The sequence below is a fragment of the Scyliorhinus torazame genome, chromosome 4 (genome assembly GCF_047496885.1).
Source record: "Scyliorhinus torazame isolate Kashiwa2021f chromosome 4, sScyTor2.1, whole genome shotgun sequence".
In the NCBI taxonomy this organism is placed as follows: Eukaryota; Metazoa; Chordata; class Chondrichthyes; order Carcharhiniformes; family Scyliorhinidae; genus Scyliorhinus; species Scyliorhinus torazame.
Window position 1 is genome coordinate 79,080,417 of NC_092710.1, and position 23,727 is coordinate 79,104,143.

General features: G+C 52.6%; 1 protein-coding gene across 3 annotated transcripts in view; it reads left to right on the forward strand.

The window, feature by feature from the left end:
* The window catches only part of LOC140411610 (immunoglobulin superfamily member 11-like), a 366,531-nt gene extending 353,578 nt beyond the window's left edge, over positions 1 to 12,953 (forward strand). For all 3 annotated transcript variants that reach the window (XM_072500668.1, XM_072500669.1, XM_072500670.1), the window contains one exon: positions 12,632 to 12,953. In XM_072500668.1, the coding sequence (XP_072356769.1) occupies positions 12,632 to 12,712 (81 nt within the window). In that variant the 3' untranslated portion in view covers positions 12,713 to 12,953. The remainder of the gene's footprint in view (positions 1 to 12,631) is intronic.
* The last annotated feature ends 10,774 nt before the right edge of the window (positions 12,954 to 23,727 follow it).

Below are 23,727 nucleotides of genomic sequence, written 5' to 3' on the forward strand. Positions count from 1 at the left end.
CAGATATCTTGGAGAGTTGTAGGGGCTGGAGGAGGTTAAAGAGATAGGGAGGGCTGTAGGGGCTGGAGGATGTTACAGAGATAGGGAGGGTTGTAGGGGCTGGAGGAGGTTACAGAGATCGGGAGGGTTGTAGGGGCTGGAGGAGGTTACAGAGATAGGAGGGTTGTCACGGCTGGAGAAAGTTACAGAGATAGGGAGGGTTGTAGGGACTCAGGGAGGTTACAGAGATAGGAACGGTTGTCGGGTCTGGAGGAGGGTACAGAGATAGGGAGGGTTGTAGGGGCTGGAGGAGGTTACAGAGATAGGGAGGGTTGTAGGGGCTGGAGGAGGTTACAGAGATAGGAGGGTTGTCGCGGCTGGAGAAAGTTACAGAGATAGGGAGGGTTATAGGGACTGGAGGAGGTTACAGAGATAGGGAAGATTGTAGGGGCTGGAGAAGGTTACAGAGATAGGGAGGGTTGTAGAGGCGAGGAGGTTCAGAGATAGGGAGGATTGTAGGGGCTGGAGAAGGTTACAGAGACAGGGAGAGTTTTAGGGGCTGGAGGAGGTTACAGAGATCGGGAGCGTTGTAGGGGCTGGAGGAGTTCACAGAGATGGGGGAGGGTGCGGAGCTGGAGGGGGTTACAGAGATAGGGAGGGTTGTAGGGTCTGGAGAAGGTTTCAGAGAAAGTGAGGGTTGTAGGGGCTGGGGGAGATAACAGAGATCGGGAGGGTTGTAAGGTTTGGAGCAGGTAACAGAGATAGGGAGGGTTGAAGGGACTGGAGGAGGTTTCAGAGATAGGGAGAGTTGTAGGGGCTGTTGGAGGTTACAGAGATAGGGAGGGTTGTAGGGGCTGGAGGAGGTTTCAGAGATAGGGAGGGTTTTGGGGACTGGACGTGGTAACAGAGATAGGGAGGTTTGTCGGGGCTCGAAGAGGTTACAAAGAAAGGGAGGGTTTTCAAAAAAGATTTTCCTATAAATTTTACAACTAAATCCATATTCCCACAGATCACAGAGTCATAGATGTTTACAGCATGGAAACAGGCCCTTCGGCCCAGCTTGTCCATGCCGCCCAGATTCTATCACTAAGCTAGTCCCACTTGCCCACATTTGGCCCATACCCCTCTATACCCACCCTGCCCACGTAACTGTCTAACTGCTTTTTAAAGACAAAACCGTACCCGCCTCTACCACTGCCTCTGGCAGCTCGTTCCAGACACACACCACCCTCTGTGTGAAGAAATTACCCCTCTGGTCTCTTTTGTATCTCTCCCCTCTCACTTAAACCTGCGCCCTCTAGCTCCAGACTCCTCTACCTTTGGGGAAAGATGTTGACTATCTACCTTATCGATGCTGCTCATTATTTTATAGACATCTATAAGATCACCCCTAAGCCTCCTACGCTCCAGGGAAAAAGTCCCAGCCTATCCAGCCTCTCCTTATAACTCAGACCATTAAGTCCTGGTAGCATCCTTGTAAATTTCATCTGCACTCATTCTAGTTTAACAATATCCTTCCTATAATAGGGTGACCAGAACTGAACACCGTATTCCATGTCTGGTCTTATCAATGTCTTGTACAACTTCAACAAGGCGTCCCAACTCCTGTATTGCCGAATGCCTTCTTCACCACCCTGACCATCTGCCTCTCCACCTTCAAGGAGCTATGAACCTGTATTCCTGTTGCAATCTTATATAACCTTCTTCACTATCCACTGTGCCACCAATCTTGGTGTCATCTGCAAACTTACTAACCAGGCCTCCTACATTCTCATCCAAATCATTAATATATATAACAAACAACAGTGGACCCAGCGCCGATCCCTGAGGCACACCGCTGGTCACAGGCCTCCAGTTTGTAACAACCCTCCACAACCACCCTCTGTCTTCTGTCGTCCAGCCAATTTTGTATCCAATTGGCTACCTCACGCGGGATTCCGTGAGATTTAACCTTTTGCAACAACCTACCATGCGGTACCTTGTCAAAGACCTGGCTGAACCAGGACAAGCATCACATGTGAGCACGATCTGTATCCCAGGGTTGAAGTGAACTGAACACAAAACTCAACAGAACGAAGATCCTGATTAATCTGGCCCACCCCATCCACCAAGATAAAAAAAGACAACCGAAAAAACAAACAAACTAAATTCCAAACCGTATCCCCCAGCAACTGACGGTGACTAATTCCTTAAAGTAGCTAATGAAAGGCTGCCATCTCCGGTCGGGCCCTCACCCAACCCCCGAGGGTGTACCTTTCTTCAGGTATTATAATTCCATTAGGTCACCCAACCACACTGAGACACTGGGCAGAGACGGTGACCTCCAACCCCGCAGGCTCGCCTCAAGGCAATCAGCAAGGCAAAGGGCGGCACGGCTGCACAGTGGCTACCACAGTTGCCTCACAGCTCCAGGGTCCCAGGTTCGATTCCCCGCTGGGTCACTGTCTGTGCAGTGTCTGCACGTTCTCCCCGTGTCTGCGTGGGTTTCCTCCGGGTGCTCCGGTTTCCACCCACAGTCCAAAGATGTGCAGGTTGTCATGATATGCAGGCACACACATAATGATATACAGACAAGCAGCTAATGGACACAGAGAACAGGACATGACCAATAAGCAGGCAGGACACTCGGGTGGGATCTGACTGTAAAAGACACGAGGCACTCACACTCTGCCTCTTTCCACTGATGAACATCTAGAGAGTCAGTCAAGGGTGTATATACAGTATCTCACCTCCAGCATGTGGCTAAGAGCTAGTCTGGTTCAGTCAGACAGAGTAACCACACTTAAGTTAGCAGAGAGTCGAACTCACAGAGAACTGTGCTTACTGTGCTATTAGTTCAATAAACCTGATTGAACTGACTTCAATGTCTGGAGTATCTTTCTGATCTAAGCTGCATCCAGTTGCAGCCAGTGTTAGACCAGTGTACCTATTACGACATGATACCAGGAGACTACTAATTTAAGGTGGCTTACCTCAGTCCGTTCCGTGACGACCAGCAAAATGTATCCCGGCACCATGGAGAAGATTCAGGCTCCTCACCAACTCAGGACCTCCGGCAATCTCAGTGCTGACTGGTGGATATTCAAGCAAAAGTTTCTGCTGTACATCGAAGCGTCAGACCTCGAGGGGGCGTCTGGTGCAAGAAAGATCACGCTTCTCCTCTCAACAGCGGGTGATCAAGCCATCGAACTCTTCAAGTCGTTTAACTTCACCGAAGGCCAGGACAAGACAAAGTTTCAGACCATCCTGGACAAGTTCGATAGTCATTGTGAAGTGGACACCAATGAAATCTTTTGAGCGCTACATATTCAAATAACGTCTTCAAGGTAAAGATGAAGCTTTCAATGCCTTCTTAACTATCCTCCGCCTGCTCGCGCTGTCCTGCAACTTTGGTGATATTGCTGACTCCATGATCAGAGACCAAATCATGTTTGGAGTTCACTCTGATCCTCTGAGAGATCAGCTCTTAAAAATCAAACATATGACCCTACCAGTCGCGATTGAAACATGTACAGTGCATGAACACGCAAAAAATCGGTATTCCCAATACAAATCAGCTGGAAATGAGAAACTTGCCTCCTACGAGGCAGTGAGTGTGCAGGCCATCTCCCAGATGCAGCTCCTCAGCATTGAAGACAGCGCCCACCTCATGCGCTTTTCCAGGAGCCCCACGCATGCGCGATGCGACCTGGATAACGAAGCGGCCGACGCCCACACTGCGCAGGTGCAGGCGTCTGCCGACCGCACTGCGCATGTGCGACGATGTACACGGCGTCACAACGCCGATGTCATGACGTGCCCGAACTGTGGCAACGGCGACGTCATGATGTGCCCGAACTGTGGCAATGCCCACTTCAGGGGCACTGCCCTGCAAGAGGCAGGCGATGTTTAAACTGCGGGATGCCTGGACACTATGCAGCCTTGTGCAGGTCAGAGGCCAGTGCTCCCAATTCCGACGACTGCGCGTCCAGAATGTGCAACGACGATTCCAGGATTCTGATCCTGGCAGTACAACGGATCCAGAGGACGAGTGCCTGGAGTCCGCCTGCCGAGTGGGCATCATTACCACACGTGAACGTGCCACACCTAACTCATCTCGCATTCAGTCCATCCTCGCTGTGGATTCGGAGGACGAATGACGTGCGGTGATGGAGGTCAACCGCTGCTCCATCCAGTTCAAGCTGGACGCAGGTGCTTCTGCCAACCTCCTCTCACAGGCAGACTTCAAACGCATCAAGAAGCCCCCCAAGGTCCTTCCAGCAGCCTGCCAGCTCCTGGATTATAATGGTAATGCCAGCACGGCACTGGGACCTGCCATCTACTCGTCTCCAACCGGAGTACCCATGCACGGCTAAGGTTTGAAATTGTCAAGCTGGACAGGGCATCCCTTCTGGGCGCGCATGCCTGCAAAAAGCTAAACCTGGTGCAGCGGGTTTATTCAACGTCATCCTCCAACGTGGATCTTCAAGCTGGCATTGACGACATCCTCGCTCAGTATCCAGATGTGTTTGACGGGATGGGCACTTTGCCATATCGGTACAAAATCTTACTGCGACCTGATGCCAAGCCTGTGGTCCATGCACCACGCCGGGTCCTGGCTCCGCTGAAGGAGTGCCTGAAGGAACAGCTCAAGGTGCTGCAGCAGCAGGGGATCATTTCCAGGGTAACCGAACCGACTGACTGGGTCAGCTCGATGGTGGTGGTTAAAAAACCCTCTGGAGACCTGCGCATCTGCATTGATCCCAAGGGTCTCAACCAGAATATAATGCATGAACACTACCCCATCCCGAAGCGGGAGGAACTCACCAGTGAGATGGCACATGCAAGGTTTTTCATGAAGTTAGATGTGTCACATGGATTCTGGCAAATCCAGCTGGATGAGTCCAGCAGAAGGCTCTGCACCTTCAACACACCGTTTGGCAGATACTGCTATAACCGTATGCCGTTCGGCATCGTCTCGGCACCGAAGATATTTCATCGCATCATGGAGCAGATGATGGAGGGCATCGAAGGGGTTCGTGTGTACGTGGACAACGTCATCATATGGTCCACGACCCCCAAGGAGCATATTTCCCATCTCCAGCAGGTATTCCGTCGTGTCCACGCCAATGGCCTGAAGCGGAACAGGGCCAAATGTTGCTTTGGCATGTCGACACTCAAGTTCCGAGGTGACCAGATCTCTCAGCAGGGCGTGTGCCCCGACACAGACAAGGTCAAGGCCATCGCAGCCATGAAGGTCCTGGAAGTCAAGAAGGCGGTATTGCGCTTCCTGGGCCTGGTCAATTTTCTGGGCAATTTCATCCCAAACATGGGCTCACACACCACGGCCCTACGAAACCTAGTGAAGAAGTCCACTGCCTTCGAGTGGAAGGCGGCCCATCAGGCAGAGTGGTTGGAGCTGAAAGCCAAGCTCACCACTGCACCCGTATTGGCATTTTTCGACCCAGACAGGGAAACGAAAGTCTTGGCAGATGCGAGCCAGGATGGCATCGGTGCGGTCCTGCTGCAACGCAATGACACTTCATCCTGGGCACCGGTTGCCTACGCATCAAGGGCAATGACGCCCACCAAACAAACGTATGCACAAATCGAGAAGGAATGCCTGGGCCTTCTCACTTGCATTCTCAGGTTTCACGACTATGTCTACGGCCTGACAACATTCACAGTCGAGACGGATCACAGGCCCCTGGTCCACATTATCCACAAGGACCTTAATGACATGACGCCTCGGTTGCAACGCATCCTCCCCAAACTCAGAAGGTACGACTTTGACCTGGTCTACATGCCTGGCAAGGAGCTCACCATTGCCGATACGCTGTCCCGCTCCATCACCGTGCCTCGTGAACCACCGAACGTCAGCCGGCAAATTGAGTCACAGGTTGAGTCACAGGTGCAGCTGTGTGCTAGCACCCTCCCGGCATCTGATGAGAAGGTGATTCGTATCCGTGAGGAGACAGCCAAAGACCCCCTCTTGCAACACCTAGCCAATGGCTGGCAGAAAGGGCAGTGCCCTCAAACTTTCAATGTAAAGGACAACCTGACGGTGGTTGATGGTATCCTCCTCAAACTGGACCGGATTGTAATTCCACACAGTCTCCAGAGCTTGGTGCACCGTCAAATCCATGAGGGCCACCTGGGTGTGGAAAAGTGCGGACGCAGAGCCAGGCAGGCTGTCTACTGGCCCGGGATCAGCCAGGACATCGCGGACATGGACCTTAACTGTGCGACCTGTCAATGCTTCCAGCCAGCGCAGAGCAAGGAGACGCTCCAGCAGCATGAAATCGAAACCTCTCCGTGGTCCAAGGTTGGCATGGACCTCTTTAATGCAAATGGTCGTGATTACGTGTTAATCATTGATTACTGTTCCAATTACCCTGAAGTCGTGAAGCTCTCAGACCTCACATCTCGGACCGTCATCAAGGCCTGTAAGGAGACGTTCTCCAGGCATGGTATCCCACTCACTGTCATGAGTGACAATGGCCCGTGCTTCAGCATCCACGAGTGGTCTCTGTTTGCCCAGTCGTATCAGTTCACACACGTCACTTCCAGCCCACACTATCCGCAGTCAAACGGAAAAGTTGAGAAAGGGGTGCACATAGTGAAGCAGCTCATCTGCAAGGCCGCGGATTCTGCGTCTGACATTCACCTTGTGCTGCTTGAGTACAGGGCAACCCCACTGTCCACTGGCATGTCACCGGCTCAACTCCTGATGAACTGGGACCTGCGAACGACACTTCCAGCCATACATGTGCCCAACCTGGATCACCTCCCGGTGCTGCAGAAGGTGCAGCAACTCCGAGACCGGCAAAAACAGGGCTATGATGCTCATGCCACCGATTTGCCCGTGTTATCCCCGTCAGACACTGTTCGAGTCAAGATCCCTGATGGAGGCTGGTCAGCTCCAGCTGTCGTTGTTCGACAGGCTGCCCCCCGCTCGTATGTTGTGCGTCTGGCTGATGGTTCTGTTGTGCGACAAAACAGACGGGCACTGCGCAAAGTTGCCTGCCCGCAACCACATTCTTTCCCGTTTCCATCTGTTGTTTTGCCACTTCCTGATACCTCGACTCACGAGGCCACCAGTCAGACTTCAATCCCGCCCATCAAGGCGCTGTCGTCCCCACCACCACCTCTCCGGCGGTCGACCAGGATCAGATGCAAGCCCCAGAGACTGGATTTATGAACATTTGTTCTGTTTGCTATGTTCTGTGTTCTCGCATTAGACAGCTGTCTTCACATGTACATATGTTAACATCCACTGCATGTATATATGTTAATATTGGCCTATTCTTGTAAATACGTTCACATATGTCATCCAAACATTAAAAAAAGGGGAGATGTCATGATATGCAGACACACATAATGATATACAGACAAGCAGCTAATGGACACAGAGAACAGGACATGACCAATAAGCAGGCAGGACACTCAGGGGTGGGATCTGACTATAAAAGACACGAGGCACTCACACTCCACCTCTTTCCACTGATGAACATCTAGAGAGTCAGTCAAGGGTGTTGTTACAATCTCACACCCCCACCATGTGGCTAAGAGCTAGTCTGGTTCAGTCAGACAGAGTAACCACACTTAAGTTAGCAGAGAGTCGAACTCACAGGGAACTGTGCTTACTGTGCTATTAGTTCAATAAACCTGATTGAACTAACTTCAAGGTCTGGAGTATCTTTCTGATCTAAGCTGCATCCAGTTGCAGCCAGTGTTAGACCAGTGTACCTAACACGTTAGGTAAATTGGTCATGCTAAATTGCCCCTTAAGTGACCAAAACTTGGGTGGGGTTACTGGATTAATGGGATAGGGTGGAGGTGTGGGTTTAGGTAGGATGCTCTTTCAGGGGCCTGTGCAGACATGATGGGGCGAATGGCCTCCTTCTGCACTGTAAATTCTATTTAAATCTATTCTATGAAGGCAAGGACATCTGCCCATAGCCCCGGCGAGTCCGATATCCTAAAATGGCCCCCAGAGGACAAGATTCTGGATCAATATTCAACATAGCGTTGAAGACCCAAAGGTTTATCAGTTTGGGGCATGACCTGAAGATATGCGAGTGACAGGTCGGCTCCCCGGAATGCCACTCACTTCTGTCTCCGAAGTCCGGAAAGAAAAAACACTCAACCTAGTTTTTGTCAGGAGCGGCCTGTGCAACACCTTGAACTGGATTCGATCAAGCTGCACAGAGGAAGATGGGAAGTTCACCCTGCAGTGAGCCTCACTCCACACCTCATCATCCACTGTCGGCCACAGCTCCCTCTCCCACTTCGCCTTCACTCCATCTGCCAAACCCGAGTCCTCAGACACAATTTGCCCAGACGTGGTACCCTCTTCCGACCCCTCCAGCGAAAATATCATTCCCAACAGAGGCACCCGCTGTGTCGCGGGACAAGTTGAGAAGGCCACCCCCACAAAATTCCTCACGCGGAACTACCTGAACGAGTCCGCCCTCCCCCGCCCAATCTCCCCCGACAACTCCAAGCTGGCAAACCGACATTCTATTAACAAATCCCCGAATCTCTCCAGACCCTTTCCATCCCACACCTCGAGTGTAGCGTCCAATCTCAGCCTTTCAAATAAATAATTACCACAGATGGCGGCCAGCTTTGACACAGTTCCAAGCTTAAAGTTCGGCCTGAAGGGTCTCCATATCCTTAAAGTGGGCACGACCAACGGGTTCGAGGAGTACCTAGCCGGAGAAAATGGAAGCAAGGCCGTCCCCAGACTATACCCCCCGACAGGACCTCACCTTGATCTTCTCCATGTGGCATCTAGGTCACTGCCCCACCCCAACACCATCTCAGCATGGTGAATTGGACATTCTGAATTCTCCCTCCGTGTATCCGAACAGGTGCCGGAGTGTGGCGACTAGGGGCCTTTCACAGTAACTTCATTGCAGTGTTAATGTAAGCCTGCTTGTGACAATGAAGATTACTGTTATATTATAAAAACCTTGGACGAATATTCATTTTGATAAGACTGGACTCTGCCTGCCGGGGACCGAGGAAGGTTGTCCACCAGACTTGCGAGGTTCAATGTATGAAGCTGGGCCCAATCGTGGGTCACCCGGACAGCCAGATACTTGAAGTTAGAGCTGGCCAAGCGAAAAGGCAACAGCCCCAAGTTGGCTCTCATTCCCGGGGGGTTAACAGGAAAATATTCACTCTTTTCCAGATTCAGCGTGCAATTGGAAAAAGAACCAGAGCTCCCAGGAGCTCCATTATTTCACCCATAATGAGGACCGGGTCCATAACATAAAGCAACAGATCATCAGCATATAGGGACACCCTGTTCTACACCCCTCCTCTCTTTATCCCTTTCCACATACACGAAGCCCTCAAAGCTATGGCTAAGGGCTCAATCGATAACGCGAGTAAGGGGGGAGACATTGGACATCCCGGTCTAGCCCCCTCCCTTTTCAAATGGAAGTACCCCAAATTCAAGGTATTAATACGAACACTAACCAAGGGAGCCCCATACATCAACCCGAGGACAAACCTCTCCACCCTGCTGAATGCCTTTGGGGCATCAAAAGACACAACCAGCTCCGGCACGGGCTCCTCAGGCGGGGCGAGATAACCACACTCAACAGCCCTTGACACAGCCTGTCTGATCCTCCACAATCACCTTCGTGAGGAAGGTGTTGCACCCCCCTCCTCCCCCGCCCCTCAATTGATGGCTCCGACCCATAAAGATTCCTGTAAAAAGCCTCAAATGCCGCATGACTTTGTTCAGATGGAAACTAAACATACATAGAAAATAGAAGCACAAGGAGGCCATTCTGGCATGTTCTTGCTCTCGAGGGAGTGCAGCGAAGGTTTACCAGACTGATTCCAGGGATGGCGGGACTGTCATATGAGGAGAGATTGACTAGGTTGGGATTGTTCTCACTGGAGTTCAGAAGAATGAGGGGGGATCTCAGAGACACTTATAAAATTCTAACAGGACTAGACAGGGTAGATGCAGGGAAGATGTCACCAATGATGGTGTGTCCAGAACCAGGGGTCACAGTCTGAGGATTCAGGGTAAACCATTTCAGACCGAGATAAGGAGACATTTCTTCACACAAAGAGTGGTGAGCCTGTGGAATTCATCACCACAGGAAGTAGTTGATGCTAAAACTTTGAATATATTCAAGAGGCGGCTGGATATAGCACTTGGGGTGAATTGGATCAAAGGCTATGGGGAGAAAGCAGGATTAGACTATTGAGTTGGATGATCAGCCCTGATCGTGATGAATGGCGGAGCAGGCTCGAAGGGCCAAAAGGCCTCCTGCTCCTATCTTCTATATATCTATGTATGTATTATGATCATGGCTGATCATCAAGTTCAATACCCTGATCCCACCTCCTCCACCCTCCCCACTCCATATCCCTTGATCTCTTTAGCCCCAGGAGCTATATCTAATTCCTTCTTGAAATTACACAATGTTTTGGCCTCAACTACTTTCTGTTGAATTCCACAGATTCACCACTCTCTGGGTGAAGAAGTTTCTCACCTCAGTACTGAAGGATCTCTGCATGCTTCTCACAGCTCACCTTCCCACTCAACTTTGTATCATCTGTAAACTTGGAGATAATACATTTAGTTCCCTCATCCAAATCATTAATATATATTATGAACAATTGAGGTCCGAGCACAACCCCCTGCAGTACCTCACTAGTCACTGCCTGCCAATCAGAAAAAGACAAATTTATTCCAAATTTTTGCTTCCTGTGTGTTTTTTTCTTTATTTGTTCCTGGGATGTGGGCCCCGCTGGCCGGGCCAGCATTTATTGCCCATCCCCGAGGGCATTTAAGAGTCAGCCACATTGCTGTGGATCTGGAGTCACATGTAGGCCAGACCAGGTAAGGATGGCAGATTTCCTTCCCTAATGGACATTAGTGAACCAGAGGGTTTTTTATGACGATCAACAATGGTTTCATGCTCATCGTTAGACTTTTAATTCCAGATTTTTATTAAATTCAAATTCTACCACCTGCCATGTGCGGGATTCGAACTCGGGTCCCCAGAACATTACACTGGGTTTCTGGATTACTACTTCAGTGACAATTCACTACGCCACTGCATCCCGTCTGCTAACCAGCTTTCTCTACATCTAAAGACACTACCTGCAATCCCATGGACTTTAACTTTGCCCATTCATCCCGATGTGCGACCTTGTCGAAAGCCTTCTGAAAGTCTAAGTAAACCACATCCACCATTTCTCCCTGGTCAACTCTACTAGTTACGTCTTCAAAGAATTCCATTTGATTTGTCAAACATGATTTTCCTTTCGTAAATCCATGCTGACTTTGTCTGATTACAGAACTACTTTCCAAATGCTGTGGTATGAAATCCTTCATAATGGACTCCGGCAACTTCCCTACTATTGACGTTAGGCTCACTGGTCTATAGTTCCCTGTTTTCTCTCTGCCTCCGTTTTTGAATAGTGGGGTTACACTCGCTACCCTCCAATATGGAGGAATCATTCCGGAGTCCAAAAAAGTTTGGAAAATGACCACCAATGGAGCTACTACATCTAGGGCCACTACCTAAAGTACTCTGGGATGAAGATTGTCAGGCCCTGGAGATTTATCCACCTTCAATCCCATTAATTTCTCCAAAACCATTTCTCTACTAATACTAATTTCCTTCAGCTCCTCACTAAACCTTGTGCTTCTCAGAACTTCCGGTACATTATTCATGTCTTCCTTTGTGAATACAGAAGCAAAGTATGTATTTAGTTCCTCGCCCATTTCTTTGTTCCTGGTTATGAATTCCCCCGTTTCTGACTGTCAGGGGCCGACATTAGTTTTTAATCAATCTTTTTCTCTTTACATATCACTTTTACAGTCAGTTTTTATGTTCCCCGCTAATTTACTTTCATATTGTATTGTCCCTTCTCAATCAATCCCTTGGTCCGCCTTTGCTGAATTTTAAACTGTTTGCAATCCTCAGGTCTATTGCTTTTTCTTGCTCATTTGTATGTGTCATGGGAGTGTACCTTTAAGAAATGGGCGTTTATCAAATAGCTGCAGGGATGTCATTGTGGGGGTGGAGCTGGATTGTCTCTCTGGCTTTTACTTTCGTTTTGAGCTGGAAGCTGTTTGTGGCTTTGTGTTTTGCTTTTGTTTTAGGCAGTTGAAAGCTGAATTCAGACAAGGAAGGTTCATTTTGTCTCTCTCTCTGTATGTTAAAAGGTGTCCAGATCACTTGATAATTTAAAAGTGATAACTGTCTTGTTTAAAGAATTTATACCTACTGCTTTGTTAAAAAGGGGGTTTGGCTTATGGATGTTGTTAGGAAAGTTATTACGGGTTACGTATAGAGTACTGTATCTGTCGGGGGTAGTTGTGTTGGTAGTTGATAAAATGTTTATTGTGTGTTTATAAAATGTTAACTAAATTCATAGAATAAACATTGTTTTGGTGTCTCTGTTGCATCAGACCTGTAGAGTGGGCCCTTGTGCTCCCCATAACCAAAATCTATTAAAAGTTTTAGGTCAGGTAAACTCCATGATACACTTTGGAGTTTACGAAATCCTGGCCCATGGCCTATGCCTCTCATGGATGAGTGGGATTCAGCAGCCAAGGAGCTACGGTGGAGGAAGGGAAACCCAATGTCCATATGGTCCACCTAATTGATGGTTTTATGCTATCTTTCAGGAGGCATCTGTTCCTATTGATCTCGATGAAGCACCCATTCAGCTAGCAGACCCTCGGAGTGCCGTCGGCAGACAGCGATAAGCAATTTGTTCCCACATGCTGTGGCTTCCAGACTATCCTCTCCCCTCAACCCTGCCCCCACCCCACTCTGCACGAGTCAATTCCGCAAACACATCACGCCGTAATTCCTCACTGGAGTTCTTCCTCACCTATAACCGTGTTCAGACCCTACATGTTCCCTTCCTGTCTCCCAACACCCTTCCCCAATCATGTTGAGCTTTTTTTTGAAACCACAATTAAAGGTCCACAACTACAACCACAATTCAATCTCTGGTGTTTCAATCTCGCTCTCTCGGAGTTTATGGAAAGAGCTTCCAAATGCCACCAGCTATCTGTCAAAGGTTATTAATCAGGAGCAGGCCTTCATCCTAATCCCATAATCCCCTCTAACCTACAATCCCACTGACCCACCATCTCCCAACCTCATAATCCCACTGACCCACCTTCTCCCCAATCCCACCGACCCGCCTACTCCCCAATCCCTCAATCCCACTGACCCACATTCTCCCCAATCCCTCAATCCCACCTTCCCATCTCCTCCACAATACGTCAATCCCATTGACCCATCTTCTCCCCAATCCCTCAATCCCACTGACCCACCTTCTCCCCAATCCCTCAATCCCACCGACCCACCTTCTCCCCAATCCCTCAATCCCTCTGACCCACCTTCTCCACAAACCCTTTGACCCACATTCTCCCTATTCCCTCAATCCCACCGACCAACCTTCTCCCCAATCCCTTTGACCCACCTTCTCCCCAATCCCATAATCGCACCGACCCACCTTCTCCACAATCCCACTGACCCAGCTTCTCCCCAATCACTCAATCCCACTGACCCACCTTCTCCCCATCCCTCAATCCCACCGACCCAACCTCTCCACAATCCCACTGACCCACCTTCTCCCCAATCCCTCAATCCCACTGACCCACCATCTCCCAATCCTTCAATCCAACTGACCCACGTTCTCCCCAATCCCACCAACCCACCTTCTCCACAATCCCTGAATCCCACTGACCCACCTACTCCCCAATCCCTCAATCCCACTGACCCACCTTCTCCCCAATCCCTCAGATCCACTGCCCACCTTCTCCCCAATCCCTCAATCCCACCGACCCACCTTCTCCCCAATCCCTCAATCCCACTGACCCACCTTCTCCCCAATCCCTCAAACCCACTCCCCACCTTCTCCCCAATCCCTCAATCCCACCGACCCACCTTCTCCCCAATCCCACTGACCCACCTTCTCCCCAATCCCTCAATCCCACTGACCCACCTTCTCCCCAATCCCTCAATCCCACTGACCAACCTTCTCCCCAATCCCTCCATCCCACTGACCCACCTTCTCCCCATTTCCATGGACCCACCTTCTCCCCAATCCCTCAATCCCACCGACCCACTTTCTCCCCAATCCCATTGACCCACCATCTCCCCAATCACTCAATCCCACTGACCCACCATCCCCCTATCCCTCAATCCTACTGACCCACCTTCTCCCCAATCCCACCGAACCAACTTCTCCCCAATCCCTCAATCCCACTGACCACCTACTCCCCAATGCCTCAATCCCACTGACCCACCTTCTCCACAATCCCTCAAACCCACTGCCCACCTTCTCCCCAATCCCTCAATCCCACCGACCCACCTTCTCCCCAATCCCACAGACCCACCTTCTCCCCAATCCCTGAATCCCACTGACCTACCTACTCCTCAATCCCACTGACCCACCTTATCCCCAATCCCACAGACCCGCCTTCTCCCCAATCCCTCAATCCCACCGACCCACCTTCTCCCCAATCCCACTGACCCACCTTCTCCCCAATCCCTCAATCCCACCGACCCACCTTCTCCCCAATCCCTCAATCCCACCGACCCAACCTCTCCACAATCCCACCGACCCACCTTCTCCCCAATCCCTCAATCCCACTGACCCACCTTCTCCCCAATCCCTCAAACCCACTCCCCACCTTCTCCCCAATCCCTCAATCCCACCGACCCACCTTCTCCCCAATCCCACTGACCCACCTTCTCCCCAATCCCTCAATCCCACTGACCCACCTTCTCCCCAATCCCTCAATCCCACTGACCAACCTTCTCCCCAATCCCTCCATCCCACTGACCCACCTTCTCCCCATTTCCATGGACCCACCTTCTCCCCAATCCCTCAATCCCACCGACCCACTTTCTCCCCAATCCCATTGACCCACCATCTCCCCAATCACTCAATCCCACTGACCCACCATCCCCCTATCCCTCAATCCTACTGACCCACCTTCTCCCCAATCCCACCGAACCAACTTCTCCCCAATCCCTCAATCCCACTGACCACCTACTCCCCAATGCCTCAATCCCACTGACCCACCTTCTCCACAATCCCTCAAACCCACTGCCCACCTTCTCCCCAATCCCTCAATCCCACCGACCCACCTTCTCCCCAATCCCACAGACCCACCTTCTCCCCAATCCCTGAATCCCACTGACCAACCTACTCCTCAATCCCACTGACCCACCTTATCCCCAATCCCACAGACCCGCCTTCTCCCCAATCCCTCAATCCCACCGACCCACCTTCTCCCCAATCCCACTGACCCACCTTCTCCCCAATCCCTCAATCCCACCGACCCACCTTCTCCCCGATCCCTCAATCCCACCGACCCAACCTCTCCACAATCCCACTAACCCACCTTCTCCTCAATCCCTCAATCCCACTGACCCACCATCTCCCAATCCTTCAATCCTACTGACCCACGTTCTCCCCAATCCCACCAACCCACCTTCTCCACAATCCCTGAATCCCACTGACCCACCTACTCCCCAATCCCTCAATCCCACTGACCCACCTTCTCCCCAATCCCTCAAATCCACTGCCCACCTTCTCCCCAACCCCTCAATCCCACCGACCCAGCTTCTCCCCAATCCCTCAATCCCACTGACCCACCTTCTCCCCAATCCCTCAAACCCACTCCCCCACCTTCTCCCCAATCCCTCAATCCCACAGACCCAGCTTCTCCCCAATCCCACTGACCCACCTTCTCCCAATCCCTCAATCCCACTGACGCACCTTCTCCCCAATCCCTCAATCCCTCTGACCCACCTTCTCCCCAATCCCTCCATCCCACTGACCCACCTTCTCCCCAATTCCATGGACCCACCTTCTCCCCAATCCCTCAATCCAACCGACCCACCTTCTCCCCAATCCCTCAATCACACCGACCCACTTTCTCCCCAATCCCACTGACCCACCATCTCCCCAATCACTCAATCCCACTGACCCACCATCCCTCAATCCCTCAATTCTACTGACCCACCTTCTCCCCAATCCCACCGAACCAACTTCTCCCCAATCCCTCAATCCCACTGACCACCTACTCCCCAATGCCTCAATCCCACTGACCCAACTTCTCCAAAATCCCTCAATCCCACAGACCCACCTTCTCCCCAATCCCTGAATCCCACTGACCTACCTACTCACCAATCCCTCAATGCCACTGACCCACCTTCTCCTCAATCCCACTGACCCACCGTATCCCCAATCCCACCGACCCACCTTCCCAACTTCTCCAAAATCCCTCAAACCCACTGCCCACCTCATCCCCAATCCCTCAATCCCACCGACCCACCTTCTCCCCAATCCCACAGACCCACCTTCTCCCCAATCCCTCAATCCCACTGACCCACCTCCTCCCCAATCCCTCAATCCCACAGACCCACCTTCTCCCCAATCCCTCAATCCCACTGACCCACCTTCTCCCCAATCCCTCAATCCCACTGACCTTTCTACCCAATCCCTCAAACCTACTGACCCACCTTCTCCCCAATTCCACTGACCCACCTTCTCTCCAATCCCTCAATTCCACTGACACACATTCTCCCCAATCCCTCAATCCTACTGACCCACCTTCTCCCCAATCCCACCGACCCACCTTCTCCCCGATCCCTCAATCCCACTGACCCACCTTCTCCCCAATCCCTCAATCCCACAGACCCAGCTTCTCCCCAATCCCACTGACCCACCTTCTGCCAATCCCTCAATCCCACTGACCCACCTTCTCCCCAATCCCTCCATCCCACTGACCCACCTTCTCCCCAATTCCATGGACCCACCTTCTCCCCAATCCCTCAATCCAACCGACACACGTTCTCCCCAATCCCTCAATCACACCGACCCACTTTCTCCCCAATCCCACTGACCCACCATCTCCCCAATCACTCAATCCCACTGACCCACCATCCCTCAATCCCTCAATTCTACTGACCCACCTTCTCCCCAATCCCACCGAACCAACTTCTCCCCAATCCCTCAATCCCACTGACCACCTACTCCCCAATGCCTCAATCTCACTGACCCAACTTCTCCAAAATCCCTCAAACCCACTGCCCACCTCATCCCCAATCCCTCAATCCCACCGACCCACCTTCTCCCCAATCCCACAGACCCACCTTCTCCCCAATCCCTGAATCCCACTGACCTACCTACTCCCCAATCCCTCAATGCCACTGACCCACCTTCTCCTCAATCCCACTGACCCACCGTATCCCCAATCCCACTGACCCACCTTCTCCCCAATCCCTCAATCCCACAGACCTGCCTTCTCCCCAATCCCGCAATCCCACCAACCCACCTTCTCCCCAACCCCACTGACTCGCCTTCTCCCCAATCCCTCAATCCCAATGACCCACTGTCTCCCAATCCTTCAATCCTACTGACCCACCTTCTCCCCAATCCCACCGACCCACCATCTCCCCAATCCGTCAATCCCACTGACCCACCTCCTCCCCAATCCCTCAATCCCACAGACCCACCTTCTCCCCAATCCCTCAATCCCACTGATCCACCTTCTCCCCAATCCCTCAATCCCACTGACCTTTCTACCCAATCCCTCAAACCTACTGACCCACCTTCTCCCCAATTCCACTGACCCACCTTCTCTCCAATCCCTCAATTCCACTGACACACATTCTCCCCAATCCCTCAATCCTACTGACCCACCTTCTCCCCAATCCCACCGACCCACCTTCTCCCCGATCCCTCAATCCCACTGACCCACCTTCTCCCCAATCACTCAATCCTACTGACCCAGCTTCTCCCCAATCCCACCAACCGACCTTCTCCCCAATTCCTCAATCCCACTGACCCAAATTCACTCCAATGCCTCAATCCCCCTGACCCACCTTCTCCCCAATACCTCAATCCCACTGACCCACCTTCTCCCCAATCCCACTGACCCACCTTCTCCCCAATCCCTCAATCGCACCATTCCACCTACTCCCCAATCCCTCAATCCCACAGACCCTTATCCCCAATCCCACTGACACACATTCTCCCCAATCCCACCGACCCACCTTCACCCCAATCCCACAATCCCACTGTCCCAGCTTCTCCCCAATCACTCAATCCCACTGACCAACCTTCTCCTCAATCTCACTGACCCACCTTCTCCTCAATCCCTCAATCCCACTGACCCACCTTCTCCCCAATCCCTCAATCCCACTGACCCAACTTCTCTCCAATCCCACTGACCCACCTTCTCTCCAATCCCTCAATCCCACCGACCGACCTTCTACCCAATCCCACTGACCCACCTTCTCCCCAATCCCTCAATCCCACTGAGCCACCTTCTCCCCAATCCCACTGACCCACCTTCTCCCCAAACCCTCAATCCCACTGACCCACCTTTTCCCCAATCCGACTGACCCACCTTCTCCCCAATCCCTCAATCCCACTGACCCACCCTCTCCCCAATCCCTCAATGCCACTGACCCACCATCTCACCTATCCCACCGACCCACCTTCTCCTCAATTCCTCAATCCCACTGATCATCCTTCTCCCCAATCCCACTGACCCACCTTCCCCCAATCCGACTGACCCACCTTCTCCCCAATCCCTCAATCCCACTGACCCACCTGCTCCTCAATCCCACTGACCCACCCTCTCCCCAATCGCTCAATCCCACTGACCCACCTTCTCCCCAATCCCACTCACTCACCTTCTCCTCAATCCCACTGACCCACCAGCTCCCCAATCCCACTGACCTACCTTCTCCCCAATCCCTCATTCCCACTGACCCACCTTCTACCCAATCCCACTGACCCATCTTCTCCCCAATCCCTCAATCCCACTGACCCCATTCTCCCCAAACCCACTGTCCCGCATTCTCCCTAATCCCTCAATCTCACTGACCCACCTTCTCCACAATCCCACAATCACACTGACCCACCTTCTCCCCATGCCCACTGACCCACCTTCTCCCCAATCCCACTGACCCACCTTCTCCCCAATCCCTCAATCCCACTGACCAACCTTCTCCCCAATCCCACTGACCCACCTTCTCCCCAATCCCACTGACCCACCTTCTCCCAAATCCCTCAATTCCAGTGACCCACCTTCTCAACAATCCCACCGACCCACCTTCTCCCCAATCTCTCAATCCCACTGACCCACCCTCTCCCCAATCCCTCAATGCCACTGACCCACCATCTCCCCTATCCCACCGACCCACCTTCTCCTCAATCCCTCAATCCCACTGACCCACCTTCTCCACAATCCCTCAATCCCACTGACCATTCTTCTCCTCAATCCATCAATCCCACTGACCCACCTTCTGCCCAATCACACTGACCTACCTTCTCCCCAATCCCTCATTCCCTCTGACCCACCTTCTACCCAATCCCACTGACCCATCTTCTCCCCAATCCCTCAATCCCACTGACCCCATTCTCCCCAAACCCACTGTCCCGCATTCTCCCTAATCCCTCAATCTCACTGACCCACCTTCTCCACAATCCCACAATCACACTGACCCACCTTCTCCCCATGCCCACTGACCCACCTTCTCCCCAATCCCACTGACCCACCTTCTCCCCAATCCCTCAATCCCACTGACCCACCTTCTCCCCAATCCCTCAATCCCACTGACCAACCTTCTCCCCAATCCCACTGACCCACCTTCTCCCCAATCCCACTGACCCACCTTCTCCCAAATCCCTCAATTCCAGTGACCCACCTTCTCAACAATCCCACCGACCCACCTTCTCCCCAATCTCTCAATCCCACTGACCCACCCTCTCCCCAATCCCTCAATGCCACTGACCCACCATCTCCCCTATCCCACCGACCCACCTTCTCCTCAATCCCTCAATCCAACTGACCCACCTTCTCCACAATCCCTCAATCCCACTGACCATTCTTCTTCTCAATCCATCAATCCCACTGAGCCACCTTCTGCCCAATCACACTGACCCACCTTCTCCACAATCCCTGAATCCCACTAACACTTCTCCCCAATCCCACTGACCCGCCTTCTCCCCAATCCCTCAATCCCACTGACCCATCTTCGCCCCAATCCCTCATTTCCACCGACCCACATTCTACTCAATCACACTGACCCAATTTCTCCCCAATCCCGCAATCCTACTGACCCACCTTCTCCCCAATCCCACCGACCCACCTTCTCCCCAATCCCTCAATACCACTGACCCACCTACGCCCCAATCCCTCAATAACACAGACCAACATTCTCCCCAATCCCTCAATCCCACTGACCCAATTTCTGCCCAATCCATCAATTCCACTGACCCTTCTCCCCAATTCCTCAATCCCACTGACCCACCTTCTCCCCAATCCCTCAATCCCACTGACCATTCTTCTCCTCAATGCATCAATCCCACTGACCCACCTTCTCCCCAATTCCACTGACCCACCTTCTCCCCAATCCCTCAATCCCACTAACACTTCTCGCCAATCCCACTGACCCACCTTCTCCCCTATCACTCAATCCCACTGACCCATCTTCGCCCCAATCCCTCAATCCCACTGACCCACCTACGCCCCAATCCCTCAATAACACAGACCAACATTCTCCCCAATCCCTCAATCCCACTGACCCATCTTCGCCCCAATCCCTCAATCCCACTGACCCACCTTCTCCTCAATCCCACTGACCCAACTTCTCCCCAGTCCCGCAATCATACTGATCCACCTTCTCCCCAATCCCACCGACCCACCTTCTCCCCAATCCCTCAATCCCACCGACCCTCCTTCTCCCCAATCCCTCAATCCCACCGACCCACTTTCTCCCCAATCCCACTGACCCACCATCTCCCCAATCACTCAATCCCACTGACCCACCATCCCCCAATCCCTCAATCCTACTGACCCACCTTCTCCCCAATCCCACCGAACCAACTTCTCCCCAATCCCTCAATCCCACTGACCACCTACTCCCCAATGCCTCAATCCCACTGACCCACCTTCTCCACAATCCCTCAAACCCACTGCCCACCTTCTCCCCAATCCCTCAATCCCACCGACCCACCTTCTCCCCAATCCCACAGACCCACCTTCTCCCCAATCCCTGAATCCCACTGACCTACCTACTCCTCAATCCCACTGACCCACCTTATCCCCAATCCCACAGACCCGCCTTCTCCCCAATCCCTCAATCCCACCGACCCACCTTCTCCCCAATCCCACTGACCCACCTTCTCCCCAATCCCTCAATCCCACCGACCCACCTTCTCCCCAATCCCTCAATCCCACCGACCCAACCTCTCCACAATCCCACTAACCCACCTTCTCCTCAATCCCTCAATCCCACTGACCCACCATCTCCCAATCCTTCAATCCTACTGACCCACGTTCTCCCCAATCCCACCAACCCACCTTCTCCACAATCCCTGTATCCCACTGACCCACCTACTCCCCAATCCCTCAATCCCACTGACCCACCTTCTCCCCAATCCCTCAAATCCACTGCCCACCTTCTCCCCAACCCCTCAATCCCACCGACCCAGCTTCTCCCCAATCCCTCAATCCCACTGACCCACCTTCTCCCCAATCCCTCAAACCCACTCCCCCACCTTCTCCCCAATCCCTCAATCCCACAGACCCAGCTTCTCCCCAATCCCACTGACCCACCTTCTCCCAATCCCTCAATCCCACTGACGCACCTTCTCCCCAATCCCTCAATCCCTCTGACCCACCTTCTCCCCAATCCCTCCATCCCACTGACCCACCTTCTCCCCAATTCCATGGACCCACCTTCTCCCCAATCCCTCAATCCAACCGACCCACCTTCTCCCCAATCCCTCAATCACACCGACCCACTTTCTCCCCAATCCCACTGACCCACCATCTCCCCAATCACTCAATCCCACTGACCCACCATCCCTCAATCCCTCAATTCTACTGACCCACCTTCTCCCCAATCCCACCGAACCAACTTCTCCCCAATCCCTCAATCCCACTGACCACCTACTCCCCAATGCCTCAATCCCACTGACCCAACTTCTCCAAAATCCCTCAAACCCACTGCCCACCTCATCCCCAATCCCTCAATCCCACCGACCCACCTTCTCCCCAATCCCACAGACCCACCTTCTCCCCAATCCCTGAATCCCACTGACCTACCTACTCCCCAATCCCTCAATGCCACTGACCCACCTTCTCCTCAATCCCACTGACCCACCGTATCCCCAATCCCACTGACCCACCTTCTCCCCAATCCCTCAATCCCACAGACCTGCCTTCTCCCCAATCCCGCAATCCCACCGACCCACCTTATCCCCAACCCCACTGACTCGCCTTCTCCCCAATCCCTCAATCCCAATGACCCACTGTCTCCCAATCCTTCAATCCTACTGACCCACCTTCTCCCCAATCCCACCGACCCACCATCTCCCCAATCCCTCAATCCCACTGACCCACCTCCTCCCCAATCCCTCAATCCCACAGACCCACCTTCTCCCCAATCCCTCAATCCCACTGACCCACCTTCTCCCCAATCCCTCAATCCCACTGACCTTTCTACCCAATCCCTCAAACCTACTGACCCACCTTCTCCCCAATTCCACTGACCCACCTTCTCTCCAATCCCTCAATTCCACTGACACACATTCTCCCCAATCCCTCAATCCTACTGACCCACCTTCTCCCCAATCCCACCGACCCACCTTCTCCCCGATCCCTCAATCCCACTGACCCACCTTCTCCCCAATCCCTCAATCCCACAGACCCAGTTTCTCCCCAATCCCACTGACCCACCTTCTCCCAATCCCTCAATCCCACTGACCCACCTTCTCCCCAATCCCTCAATCCCACTGACCCACCTTCTCCCCAATCCCTCCATCCCACTGACCCACCTTCTCCCCAATTCCATGGACCCACCTTCTCCCCAATCCCTCAATCCAACCGACCCACGTTCTCCCCAATCCCTCAATCACACCGACCCACTTTCTCCCCAATCCCACTGACCCACCATCTCCCCAATCACTCAATCCCACTGACCCACCATCCCTCAATCCCTCAATTCTACTGACCCACCTTCTCCCCAATCCCACCGAACCAACTTCTCCCCAATCCCTCAATCCCACTGACCACCTACTCCCCAATGCCTCAATCTCACTGACCCAACTTCTCCAAAATCCCTCAAACCCACTGCCCACCTCATCCCCAATCCCTCAATCCCACCGACCCACCTTCTCCCCAATCCCACAGACCCACCTTCTCCCCAATCCCTGAATCCCACTGACCTACCTACTCCCCAATCCCTCAATGCCACTGACCCACCTTCTCCTCAATCCCACTGACCCACCGTATCCCCAATCCCACTGACCCACCTTCTCCCCAATCCCTCAATCCCACAGACCTGCCTTCTCCCCAATCCCGCAATCCCACCAACCCACCTTCTCCCCAACCCCACTGACTCGCCTTCTCCCCAATCCCTCAATCCCAATGACCCACTGTCTCCCAATCCTTCAATCCTACTGACCCACCTTCTCCCCAATCCCACCGACCCACCATCTCCCCAATCCCTCAATCCCACTGACCCACCTCCTCCCCAATCCCTCAATCCCACAGACCCACCTTCTCCCCAATCCCTCAATCCCACTGACCCACCTTCTCCCCAATCCCTCAATCCCACTGACCTTTCTACCCAATCCCTCAAACCTACTGACCCACCTTCTCCCCAATTCCACTGACCCACCTTCTCTCCAATCCCTCAATTCCACTGACACACATTCTCCCCAATCCCTCAA